The 14043-nt window shown below is 46.3% G+C and overlaps 1 protein-coding gene across 1 annotated transcript; it reads right to left on the reverse strand.

The window, feature by feature from the left end:
- Positions 1 to 74: 74 nt before the first annotated feature.
- Positions 75 to 8770, reverse strand: GPHB5 (glycoprotein hormone subunit beta 5). The gene is made up of 3 exons (XM_006110761.5): positions 8536 to 8770; positions 6995 to 7199; positions 75 to 2311 (listed from the first exon to the last, which is right to left on the reverse strand). The coding sequence occupies exons 2-3, from the start codon at positions 7196 to 7198 to the stop codon at positions 2123 to 2125; spliced, it is 393 nt and encodes a 130-aa protein (XP_006110823.3). The 5' UTR covers position 7199; positions 8536 to 8770; the 3' UTR covers positions 75 to 2122.
- Positions 8771 to 14043: the final 5273 nt, after the last annotated feature.

Raw genomic sequence — 14043 nt, forward strand, 5'->3', positions numbered from 1 at the left:
AAATCCCGGGCTTCATTTGCAAGTTCGTATGACTACATTAACCACCCTAGTTCAAACTAGGGTGGTAGTGTAGACATACCCCTACAGAACAATCAGGCTCATGGTAAAAGGCCAGGCAAATGATGCAAATTTGAGCTTCACAGAGTTTAATTTTAACAGGTATCCAGAACAGTTTGCTGCAGCTTAGTTAACCATGAAATGGAAACACGTCTCAAATGGCTTTCATAGTAGGAATTCAGCTTTATTAAGGACTCAGGGAAATGGGCAAGTTGCTCATGATATGAGCAATGGCATTTACATGACTGGAGAAATGTGACTTGCACACTGAGACAAATTGCAGAATTGTTTAAAGGCAGTTAAGATCCTGGACAGCAGAACACTGCTCCTACGCTATCACTCAGGGCAGCAATCGGCGTATTCAAGGGATCTGCAGGGCACAGTTATGCACATCAATCATGATTCCTACACAAGTGGCAAGCAACTTTTACAGTTCAACAGACACAAAATTACAGCGTTTAATAAATTACAGCTTAAATGAAAAGATATGTTTCAAAGGGCAGATGAAACTTCAAGCAAGCCTCCTTGGTGGTTTTAAGCAATGCATTCTTAGGACCAGAAGGAAATCTAACTAGGCAACAAGGCTGTTTGATTTGCCTAATTTTCAATCACTATTCAGGGTCCAGGTGAGGAAACTACAAGTTTGACAGTCATCAGTTCCAAAAGCCTATCACCACTATGTTGGAAAGTTGTTTTCAATGGGCCAAGTTCTCATTCTCACAAAAATCCAAACCAACCTTTTTTGTAGGATGAAACCATTCAGGAATAGAAGACACCAAATCCTCTTTGCCAACCACGGGACACTTATGAAGCAAGTCAGGGCACTGTTGGGGTATACTAGCCACTAGGACATGCCTCCTCCTCACGTTTTGATCAGTGGGATCCCTAAGCACTTTTGGATTGTGCTTAGAAACATTTTTGCAATGGACTTTGTAGCTGATTGAAACTCCTGCACTAAGGCATATCACATTTATTGTGGCAATGTTAGCTAGGCATCAGAGGCACAATTCTAAAGCACTAATGATGAGCACCCTACTTGTATTACTCCAGCTCATAGTATGTGCATCCTCCCACAGAACAGGTGTCCTTAGAAACAATGTGGCACAAAAGTCCCCTTTGGGCCTGTGGTTGGAACCATCTTGACAAACTGGGAGGGATCATCAAGAGAGACTCTCAGGCCGTGGAGAGCCTGTTTGATTTACATTAAATCAGTTTGGGTCCTCTTCCCAAGCAGAACCAGCATGGGTCAAAATGATTCATTTCGTCTTGCAGATTTGAAGTGCTTTTTCTTTTTTTCAGGATTTTTCTTCTGGGTTGGCTTTTGCATAAGATTTCATGTACAGTAAAACATGCTAACTTGAAGCATGTTTGAAACTCCACCCTTATTACATAAAGTGATTAAGCAAGTGCTTTTGGGCTTTGCTGCAAGAGGATCAATATGATGCCATTTTCTTAGCATTACTGCATTTATATTACAGATGTTTTGGAACCCAGTTCTGGTCTCATTCAGAATGGTCTTAAAGCCTTATAATTCCATGTTCCTTGCTGTCGTTATTCCTGGTTTACACCCATGTAAATGGGAAGAGAAACTGCCTAATGAGAGTTGAGGGGATTCTATTGAGTATGTTTGTTTTCAGGGCTCAAGGCTGGGAGACATAAAACCTGAAATGTACAAATTCATTGTTCTTAAGCCCTTAATGCTCTTTTTGTCAATTTCAACACATCTATGACTTCTTATTAAATGTGCCTTTTAAGCATAAGGCAAGTTCTCATACTGTGAAATACCTGTGGCTAAGACAAATGGTATTGGTACTTCCCATCTGATATGTTGCTGTGAGGCTCCTTATTACATTACTACATCTAACAGATCTTTAAACAACTGGCAGACAGGAGAACTTTATGCCTCTACTGTACAGAAGGGTCATTGATTAGAAGCATTCTGGCCATAGGGTTAAATTCCATTCTGATTTACACCACCCACAACCCTGCAGTTACACGGTGTGTGCAGCAAGACAGAGTTTGGCCCATGATGCCTAGAGCAGCTGTCCAGCAGGTGACAGGGGACTTAGACCGTCTCACATTCAGTAGTGGCAGTGGAACAAACCCCACAGTCACACCGTATGGCCACAGGGTACGTGTAGGAAGGATCCACAGCGGCAGCACAACTCGGCAGCTTCACCGTAATCAGCTTAGTCTCATTGTAGGTGCAGACTCGATGGTGCGCGTCGATGTACGGGGGATCCAGCACTGGTTTCTGTTAGTTGGGGGGGAAATGCTGATGTCAGACAAAAGATCATTTGTCAGAGATGAGCTAGATCAGGGGTGAGCAATAATTTTTTATGCTGAGCCACTCCAAAAGGGGTCAAGGGCCGCACTCTTTTATGATATTAGTGGAGGAGGTGTGGGGTCTGGGATGGAGGTTGGGTGCAGAAGGGAGCTTGCGGGTGTAGGAGTGAGTGTAGGATCTGGGAAGGATTTAGGGTGAAGGAGGGGGTTGTGACCAGGGGCAGGGGACTGGAGTACAGGACAGGGTGCAAGGGTTTAGGTTGTGACCTAGGGCAAGAGGGGGTTGTGACCAGAGACAAGTGGCTGAGGGAGTAGGGTCTGGGAAGGGGACTGGGTACAGGAGGGGATTGGATTATGTGAGGTAGGAGTGAAAGAGGGGGGCCAAAAGGGTTGGGAGAGGGAGGGGCTCAGGTGCCAGATGCAGGCTCTGGCCAGGAGATGCTTACCTGAGCAACTCCAGCCAGTAGCCCAGAATGTTCGAAGTCAGGCTTCCAACCCTCCATGCTCCTGCAGGCTGCTCAGAGCAGCAGGGACCATGTGTGCTGCTCTGAAGCCTGAGGAGAGGTGGGGAGGAGTACTTGGCACGGTGCCTGTTCTTCAAACAAGCAGCTCCCATTGCACAGAAATTGGCCAATGGGAGCTGGACATTGTGTTGGGGGCAGGAGCAGCTCCCACAAGACCTCTCCAGCCCTTTCCCCGGGATTGTTGCGTTCACAGATGCACATGACCCTGCAGCCAGCTTTTCTGAGTGGTGTGCTGGGGCGGAGCAGGCAGGGAGCCTGGCTGAGGCTGGATCCAGCAGCAAAGTGGGCCAGATCCAGCCCTCAGGCCATATTTTGCCAACCCTCGATCTAGATGATGCTTGGTCCTGCCGGGAGGGCAGGGGACTGGACTTGACCTCTCAAGGTCCGTTCCCGTTCTAGTGTTCTATGAGTCTATGAAAGGCAAGAGGAATTCAGGACAGCTTTGAGCAGGCACGAATAGCCCTGGGGCTAGATCCCGCAACCCCAAGTCACCTCCACAGTCCTGGTTACTTCCATGGGGTTAATCACAGAAGAAGGGGCAATTGGTTTGTAGGCCCAGTCCCATAGAGACTGTCTAAAAATTATTCTTAGGCTGACTGTGGTATGGGTCCCAGTTCCGCACTAGACCAGTTCACTTTTTTGTTTATGATCATTTCACAACAAGTCCTTTTGAAATGTTATGTACTGGCTAGGACTAGCCAAAACCTTTTCTCCCAAAACTGTTTTATTGATAGAATATTGGGGTTTCAACTAAGTGAAACTTTGCACAAAACATGATACTGCTTTCTGTGGATATGTGGACTTGTCATCAAAAAATCCAAATACCAAAAAAAAAAAAATCATAATTGCCACCACAATGCTGTGTGGGAGGAGCTGTTGTATGGATGCTGCACAATCTCCTCTATGGACGAGGCTCTCCAGCCAACCTATATAGTCCCTGAAGCACTGCAGCAATGGGACTCCCATGATGCATTGCTGAGGCTCAGCAAGAAGGGAAACCATGGTGCATCATGGGAGGTGTAGTCTGGTCCAGCCCAGAAGGAAAACAGGGCACGAGGCAGCTGTAATACAATAGCTACAGACCACTACAGAGCCATTTCCAAATAGATTTATTTTCCAGGTTTGGGGAAAAAAAATTGTTTTGAATGTCACTGAAAATCCAAAACAACCCCAACCTCCATTTTCTTAACAGTGCTAATGCTGGGTCTGGCTCCCCTTGTACTGAGCCCAGCTGCAGCTTGCAAGTGGTGGGCAGCCTGTGCCTGCGCGTGGAGATAGGAAGCTACATCTCCGCAGCATGATCCCTCTTTTCTCCTCACAAGAAGTTTGAAAGAGTGGATGGGGGAGAATGGAGGGTAGAGAAATATGAGGGAGCCAGCTGGACTCCTCTGGATTTTTCTGCCCCCTGCAGCGGGAAACAGCCTCAGCTAGTAGAGCACAGAAGTAGTTTAATTTGTGGTCACTTTCCCCTCTGTGGCTGTGAAAAGGGCTTGCCATGTGTCTGGCAGGCAGGAGAGTCCCAGGTGTCCTGGCAGACTGACCACAGACTCCATGGCTGCATGTAGACTGGCAAGTTTTTCTGCAAAAGCAGCTGCTTTTGCAGAAAAACTTGCCAGCTGTCCACACTGGCCGCTTGAATTTCCGCAAGAACATTGATGATCTCATGTAAGATTGTCAGTGTTTTTGCAGAAATACTATGCTGCTCCCATTTGGGCAAAAGCCCTCTTGTGCAAATGCTTTTGCACAAGAGGGCCAGCGTAGACAACGTGGTATTGTTTTGCGCAAAAAAGCCCTGATGGCAAAAATGGCGGAAAAGAGTCTGTGCCAATCTAGGCGCTCTTTTCCGCAAATGCTTTTAACGGAAAAACTTTTCCGTTAAAAACATTTGCGGAAAATCATGCCAGTCTAGACGTAGCCCATGTGTTTCAGAAGTCCCTCATACAACACAACCTGGAACTCTAGTAACAGGAGGGCCAGGAACTTAATGAATTTAGCTTAACTCTTCTCTAGTGGCCACTTCAGTATCTGGCTTCTCCGGGGATCAGTGGGAACTGCTGGAGCTAGGTGACAAGGTTCATCTGGTGTTCAAAGGCTCCTTTGGCTGTAGAAGGAGGAACCCCCACACGCATCCCTTCATCCACATCAGTTTATTTCACGTGGGACTGGTAGCAGAGGTCCAGCCTCCTTGCCCCCAGGCAATAAAAGGAGTAGGAAAGTCTGAACCAAAACTCAAAAATTGGTTTCTTCTCCTGTCAGTTATCTGCAGAATGAGTCCCCCTGCTTTAGTCAGCAAAACCCACTGACATTAAATAAGATTTTCATTGATTAAAAACATCAGGAGCCAGCCCATTAAACGTTTACATTACAGCAAGCTAAAGTGAGTCATGAGGTTGATCTTTAACGTGTGTAGACTTGCTCTCTCATCCACTCACTCCCAGCCCCCATCCAGAACAGAACTACCTCACTTTTATCCCAGGCTGCAATTTACAAATTAGAAAGACATTCCCTTTTGGGATGTGCCGTTTGGAACGAAATATATTACCCAGGGCCCCTTTTTAATCTCAAAGGAATTTTCTTTTGGTAAAGTCATAAAGGGCTCTTTCCCCTCAGTGGTCAAGCCACACATGGCTTTCAAATTGCATAAGGAGAGTCAGAGATAAGCACTTCATACCTATTACCACAGGTTGTGGGGGTTTCTCCTGAACAATGGTTAAAATTGGCCAATCACTGTCCCTTGTGTTTTGACCATCATTCACCAGACCTAGGACTTTGCCTTCATGCTGGTTCATTGAGTGCCAAGCACAGTCTTGTCACTAGCTTCATGGAAGTTAGGGCCATTAATACTTATGAGCCAGGATGGATAGCAATGGTTTCCCTAACCTCTGTTTGTCACAGGCTGGAAATAGGCGACAGGGGAGAGATCACTTGATGACTGCCTGTCCTATTCATTCCCTCTGGGACACCTGGCATTGGCCACTGTTGGAAGCCAGGATACTGGGATAGATGGACCTTTGGTCTGACCCAGTATGGCTGGTCTTATGTTATTTATTATGTGCATTACAACAGTGCATTGGGGATGTAATAGTGTAGTCGATTAACTGATTAACCGATAAGCAAAAGCTTATTGGTTAATGCTATAGACGGCACACATTTGCTCCCCTGTCCCGCAGGATATTTTTTAGCAGGCTGGCCAACAGCCCAGCTCAGTCCTGGCTTGCGATGGATCTGGGAGCTCAGACCTGCCCTAGACGGGGACTGCTGCCATCTTGCACTGCTGCCTCTTTATAAGAGGCAGCAGCCCAGGGCAATAGGCAGCCAGTCCACCAGGGGAGCTGGCTCCCCTTGTGGATCAGCTCCCGCTTGGCACCCTATGCTGGTTTCTCTGATATAGAGGCAGCAGCGTACAGTAGCAGGGGGCTCCTCAGGCGTGGAACCAGAGCACATTGGCTGCTGGCTCCAGACCCCGGGACTATAGAATATTCAACTAACCAATAAAAATTCGTGAGGTTACTCGACTAGTTAATTCATTGATATTTAACATCCCTACAGTTCATCAAGGCCCAGCTGAGACAACAGTCCACCATGAGAGGTGCTCTACAAACACCTAGTAAAGACAGGCAGACAGGGAAAGACAGAGAGAAGGGGAATAGCCTTGTTTTATCATCAAGGAACCCAGGCACAGCTGGATTAAGCAACTAGCCCATGACCACATAGGAAATCTGTGGCAGAAACAGGAGTCAAATGCAGATCTCCTGAGTCATCATTCATGGGGGCTTCATGAGACCAACCTCCCCGGTGATAGGGGAGAACCATAAGCTGTTTCCTGAACCACTTACTGATCTCCATTTGGGGGAAAAAATAGTGACCCCAAAACTGGTACCATTTACAGCCCTGGCTCTCAACCCACAGCCCGCTTGCAGCCCAATCAGCACACAGCTGTACTCATGTGACATACTCAGGGCCATAAGGGAGTGTAAATGGATTGTATGGATGCGACCTACATAACACACAGACAGAGAGCTGCATATGTGGCCCACAATGGTAAGTGGGTGGAGGAACACTGGTGAAAAGCTAGCTCCTTAGGCCACCCCTCTGCCCCCTCCAGGCGCCCCTCAGGTATTGCTCACCTCCCACGTCTCACAGCGCCCCCAGCAGGCATCCGTGGTGATGCGCATCCCCTTACAGCCGGGTTTCTTAGCCAGGAAGGTGAACTCACGCACCGCGCAGCCAATGAACGTGCGCAGGTTGGCGTTGGAGGCTTTGAGTGCGCTGACACAGCCGGCCAGAATCAGGACAGGCAGGGAGCCTAGGACCACGTGACGGAGCTTCATGCTGCACCCCGCGGCCAATAGGAGACATATGGGAGGCTGTGAGACAGGATGAGCCCCAGAGGAGCTAGCATATTTAGTTCTGAGTGTGGAGGCAATATCAGCAGTGCTGGCACTGTCCCCAAGTCATCCACTTCCTGTGTGCATCCAGGAGCGAGCAGGAGAGAGGAGATGGCACTCGGTGAGCCTCGGGCTTGAGACTTGCCCCCCCCCCACCACAGCATGGAGCCTGCACTGGCACTCCAGCCCCGTGGCCTCCCCCTGCGAGGTTGCAGTGCCAGCACTGGCTTCCCACTGCCAGGTGGGGGAGCCTCACAGACCAGATCTGGCTTGAGAGGGAAGGAAGCAATTCCACGCACTGCTGCTCCCTCTTCCCCCAGCTGGGGGAACAGCAGCACAGGAAACAGCTTGCCTGGAAGCTGCTCCCATTGGCCAGAATCACAGCCAATGGGAGCAGCAGGAAGCAGTGCCTGGAAGCAACAGGAGGCTCAGAGCCAGATACATGCTCCCCCATCCTCCTCATGCACCCTCTTCCTGCCAAGACCCTGCAACCAAACCCCACTCTTGCACCCTCCTTCTCCCTTGAATCCCCCCTATCCTCAGCCCGCTCCTGCACCCTACCTATCCTCTGCTCCCTACCTCCTGCCCCAATTTCCCTACCTCCAGCCCACTCCTGCACCCTACCTGTCAAGCCAGACCCTTCACTCCTATCCCCTTCAGCACCCATTTTTTCATCATGGGTGGTTGGCTGGCGGTCTACAGAAAGGAGCAGGTGAGCCACTGGCCAAAAAGTTTGAGAACTGCTGGCCTAGACCATTATAGTCATACTGTACCTTTGAAACTTTTATTTCATATAAAGTGTTCCTTGTAAAAACCCCAGGTACTGAAATTTAATCTCAGGAATATAGCCATCTGTACAGAAAATAGCACAGCCTCCTCAGAGCCAGATGCTTACCTAGTACAAATCAGTGTCAACTGAAGCCAATTGACCCATATCTATTTACACCAGTAGATGATTTGGCAGATTAAATAGAAACTTGACCTAACTGCTTAGTTTGGGATGCCTTTCCAAAATTTAACATCAGTGCATGATATTACATATGTCAGTGTGTACACACACATATGCAGATATGCAGGTTTTGGTGTGCACATACTGAATGTATGAGCTAAGCTTGTATTTTTCATGTAAAGAAAACCTAAAACTCCTTATTTGTTTAAATAATGATATTTGACCATAAATTTCAGTACAAATTGAACATTTACTCCCTCTCACCTTAGCAAGACCTGGTTTAATCCTGAGCTGCAGCAGTGACATACAGCAAACACAGAAGTACACTTACCTAACTTGCTGGATACAAATCTGCCTGTGCCGTTTTAAATTGCAGATGGTATTTCAGAATGTCAGAGTGAATGGCAGGAGACCTGCTCAGCAGTCGGTATCGGGTTTGCTCTTAGCAGATCTCCTTAGCAGCTGCTACTGGGCTGCTTAATTGCTCAAATTTATAGAAAGGGGCTTGTCAATCAAAGCAAAATAGAGGCAGATCCTTACATGAACTACCAAAGACATCAAAGACAGTGACTATAAAGCAAGCCTCGGCTTTCCAATACTGATTAACTATTGTTTCATAACATCATTCACTGAACAAAGGGGGTGTCTTGGCGAGTGACATAATTCCAATGGAATAATGAGCATGCATCAGGGCAAGATGGATCTTTGCTTTAAAGAAATCTCCACCCCTTGGAATTAGGATTGTAGTCAGGGACTCAGGTAATCATTCTCCCACATCCAACAAGAGATGGGAAAACATCACAAAGGGAGTATTCACAAACAGGCATACACACATTCACACTGCACAAAACCCTTTCCAGTCACTTTCTGTGACCATCAGCCAGTGATCTTTTACGTTTGCAAAAATGGTCACAGAAAGCAAAAATCTCCAGACTGTTCATGCAAATGCATCTTGTGCCCTAGGCAAACTCTTCAGTTCTTTTGCCTTGCATATAAAACTGTCATCCCATCCCGGGATGGAAACAAACAACATGGAACTAGGAAAAGGGGTGATGCTATCAGGATTTAGAGGTCCCATTCCCAGGCCAGTCACAGACTCATGTGTGATATTGGGGAAGTCATCTTACTTCCCTGCCATCTCCGTCTCCCTATCTCTAATCTGCATCTCTGCAAAGCCTCCTGGGAACTGTACATCTCAGAAAATCACTGCACAAGTGCCGGAGAGTAGAACAAGCCCATCAAACCGCTCACTGTTAATCTGAGCAAGTCAGTTAGTATCAAGAGCAGGACCTGACTCTTGAGACAACAAAGCCTTGAACCAGAAAGCCCTCAGCTCAAAGTCACCCCCAACCACCATTGGTTTGACAAAGCCATGTCTGCTGGCCTCCAGGACACAGTGCAAAGCCCATCTCTTTTCTCAGGCACAAGAGGGTGATCTGTTTGCCTCACCTGCCTTTTTTATACATGCCTCCAGAGAACCAGTCTAGAAAGCAGCCAGTCAATCATTTGGCACCAAACAAGATAAGCGAGTATGCCATCAGTTTGCAGTCTCATGAAGCAACTATGTTAGTCTAACAAAATATATATAGTATCATGAGCTTTTGTGGGTAAAACCCACTTATTCAGATGAGTTGGAGTAGAAATAACAAAAACCAAGATATTTAGAAGAGCAAATGCAATTACCTGTCAATTGTAGGAGCTTTGTTAATGAAGCTAATTAAGTGGGCTAGATGTGTCCTATTCGTAGCTTTCCATGTGGAAGTGTGGATGTCAAAGGAAGGGGAAATTGGCTTTGCAGTGCGTTAACCAGCTAATGTCTTTATTCAAGCTCTGAGTAACAGTGTCAAAGTTGTAGATGAATTCCAGTTCTGCAGTCTCTCTCTCTATTTGGGTTATGTAATGAAGAGGGTTTTACCCATGATATTATGTTTCATTGTTGTTTAGCAAAGTGGAGGTATATTAGACAGATTAACAATGCTCTTAATGTACTATGCAAGTTTCAGGATCCTAGCTGGCCTTTTCCTAGAGCAATAATAGAAGCGCTGATACTACAATTGTACCAGCCCAGGCAGAATCATGTCTCCCTATGGAGCCCTTTGGCTATGCTAGGCACAGAAATCCATGATGGAGGTCAGCAGGTGGATCAGACCCCGTGTCTATCTATATATCTATATACACACACTAATTGCTCAGAATATTTAGTCAGTGAGATCTCCCTACTTTACCTTTTCACATCCTTCTGCTGGTTGCTTTTCCTGCAACTCTGCTGTCCTGCCAGCCTCTCGGCCTATAAACAACACCAGTTCATACCCACTGCCTTGAGGTATACCACCATGCACATCACCCCTGCCTTTGGCCTCCATTGTTTAATTTCAGTGAGAAGCCCCATCCTATCATTCAGGCTCAGGCAGGAGAGAAGAATTTGGTAGAGGCCCCAGAAAGCTATTCCAGGTGGGATGCTAGGTTCTCTTAATGAAGAGCCAGTTTTGGTGTGTAAGCAGATCGTCCCTCTGTGTTACCCCCCAGCATATGACACAACCAGGAGAGACGTGTTGGCTCTCAGCTTGAGCTAGAAGGGAATGCTGGCTCTCAGGACTTGTGGGCCCTGGCTTGTGTTGACCACTGCCAATTCCTGATTCGCAGACTTTGGGCCGCAGCTTGGGAACAGTCACAGACAAGTCATTGCTTGACTTTACCCCGCCTTTGGGGGTTCCAAAGCTTCATGTGGAACAACGCAGAACAGAGAGACTGTGGTTGACCAGCATAGGGCAAGCGCTAAGCACTGTCATGAACTAAGACACTGACCTAGGGTTGCTGCTTCTCCAGCCAACGTATTTAATTCCTGAAACACAGGAGGGGCATTTTGTGGGAGGCAACGCTCTAGAAGTTTATCTAGAAAGCTCAGACTGGATTTAATTTTTGTTTAAAGACACTTCTGCTACTACCCTGGAAGGCCATTATTTATTAATAGTACTTGTGCTGCAGGATAGCTCCATCAATGGAAGCCAGGACGCTGAGCTAGATGGACCTCGGCCTGGCTCCACATGGCCATTTTTATTGTATTATGTGCTGTGATGGAGCATAAAGACTCCAAGTCATTGAGTCTCCATCACGCTAGGCACTCTACAGACAGGAAGAGAACTATCCTTGCCCTGTCAACGTACAACCCAAAGCGATAAGACAGACAAGGAGTACGAGAAAGGTCCAAGGAGAAAGAGGCATAAGGAGGTGACGGGGATTTGCCCAAAGTCAGAGGGAGACAGAGCGAGCCAGGAGTATGTTGAAACCTGGTCTAGGATTTTAACCACAGGACCCATCTTTCCTCTCACGAGCTATTGAAGAGGCTGTAGTAAAGGGCAGCTAAACAAACCAGCAGGATTTTTAATTTAAATACCAGTGTCCTGCCCTGAGCTTTATCGCCTGTTGATTCTTACCTACCAAGCTGAAACCCCAAGTGAGAAACTTTCAAAATGCCCAATTCAGCTTGTATTTGTTTAATGCCTTAGAAGGGGAAATGCTGCTGGAGAGGAGCCAGTTCCGCGTAACTCATTGCTTCTTAGGTGTGCTTGGCTTACATTTTATTAGAAAAAATAAGCAAGCATTTGCTTAGTGGAAGTCCTACATGGACTTGATTATCAGATGTGCTGAACAAGCACATCTCCGAATGAAATCAATAGGAGCTGGTATGTTTGGCAGGCCCCAAATGTGCCCTATTCCCCTTTTTGCCCAGGCTCTTGCAATCTTGAGTCTTGCTGGGGACTTTTAGGTCCCAGTGACATCAACAGGGGTATACTTGAACCTCCGTATGCTGGGAACACACGTGGTATGGAGAAGGCTCTGTGCACTTAACCCAGTTGAGGGGGGTGACAGTGCAGTAATGCATTTCCCCTTCAGCTTTTCCTCATCAATCCATAGCCACAGCGCCCTTCCTGCCTGGCAAAATCTTTAATCCAGCAAACCCTGTTTCCCAGGGTTGCCAAATTAAAAAGGTTCAAGTGTATTAGGTGCCTTGTAAGCAAAAGCTCAGCTTAGCGTTGTTCCAAAACTGCCAATTATTTTTCAGGGAACATTTAAGAAGCAAACCCCACACATAAGGGTGGGTTTTTTAATAATTTTCTGCTTTACTCCCTCATTTTTCAACTAACTGAAACCAGAAAATCTATTTGGGGAGGGGGACATCCTTTCCAAAAAATGTTTAATTTTTCATGGAAAAATTTTTACTAAAATGAAAAGTTTCCACAAGTTTTTGTTGTGTTCAAAAAGAGTTTTAAATGAAAAAAAAAATTACCAGCTTTTGCACAGGTCCAGAAAAAAAGACAGGTCAGATTTTAGAACTGACACTTTTGAGAGGTTCCCTTTGAAAAAGAAGGGCTGGATCTTTCAGCTGTCAAAAGTGGGGTACTTGAATCAGTTAAAACAGTAAAATAAAATGAACAGTTGGGTTATGTCTACACTACAGGGTTTTTCTGTATATTGGAGGTATCCTGGAAAAACTCCCGTCCAGGGAACGCTTCTGCTCTTGTGCCCTTTTTTTTTTTTTTTTTGCCGATGTGCAAAAGTGCTCTTTTGGAAGCCCTGTCTTCCTTATTCCACGAGGAAGAAGGGCTCTTCTGAAAGAGGAGGTTTTTCTGAAATTTGGCCCAGTGTAGATGGGACAAATTTCAGAAAAGCCTCTTCCAAAAAAACTATCGGAAAAAGGTACGCAAATTGCAGAGCATAACGTGTGTGCCTTTTCCCAATAAATCATTGTAGTCTAGACATAGCCTCACAAGCTGGAAACAAATTCCATTATACTGCAAACCTATTCCTCCCCTCGCCCAGGCCTGCCTCCCAAAAGCCCTGGCTATTCATGGGACACGTGCTGGTGTTTAAGGAGCTGCGTCATGTCTCGTGTGTAACATCATTGTCCTGCAATGTAGTAGTTGCCATGGTAGCTTTGTTATTATTATTATTTAACTGAATAGAAAAAAAATTAATTACCTGCATGACTTCTTGATAGAAGGGTGGGTCTAGAAGAGACAGAGAAGCTTTCCCCAGACAGTCGAAAATTAAGGGGCTTAACCTTTTGCCAATTTTCTCAAATTTATTTCAAATGAAAGAAGATGGATACTTGAGCTGAAAAATAGGAATATATTTGACTGTTACTTGAGTGTTTCCTTTTTGAACCTCACTCTCCTGGAGGGCACAGCAGACAAATGCCTGCCCGCACAGAAATGACAAGGTGCTTAATGAGGCACAACATACAATTTCTTCTCTCACATCGCAAAAAGCACACATGGGGCTCTTCCCGAAGGAAGTGCCTAAAACATCTGGGGAACGAGAACCCCAATATATCAGAGATGCTCACAGACTTCAGAGACATCCCTTTTTTCTCCCTGGCCATTGTCAGCCAGACAGAATGGGTCTGATTGCCCCCAGATTCTTGCTCTGGGTAGAAGAAGAGGTAGGGTGTTCTTGGTAGAGCGTGTCCTTGACACTAGAATTTGTTTCCCTGGTCAGTCTGTGGGAGCAGAATGTGACCATGTACGGGAACTTTCAAAACCTATTTTCATGCATTTGCTTGAAGTAGGTTATATGAATGACTTCTCTGAGGATAGAACAGGAAATGAGGTCAGAGTGCCCCACCCAGGTGGGTTAATATATAAAGTACCATCACTACCTAGCTCTTGTAGAATCATAGGGCTGGATGGAACCTTAAGAGGTCAGCTAGCCCAGTCCCTGCATGCAAGGTAGGACTAAGTATTAACTAGACCACCCCTGACAGGTGATTTTCTAACCTGCTCTTCAAAATTTCCAGTGATGGAGATTCCACAACCTCCCTAGGCAATTTATTCCTGTG

The sequence above is a fragment of the Pelodiscus sinensis genome, chromosome 5, assembly GCF_052426305.1.
Source record: "Pelodiscus sinensis isolate ZL-2025 chromosome 5, ASM5242630v1, whole genome shotgun sequence".
Lineage (NCBI taxonomy): Eukaryota > Metazoa > Chordata > Testudines > Trionychidae > Pelodiscus > Pelodiscus sinensis.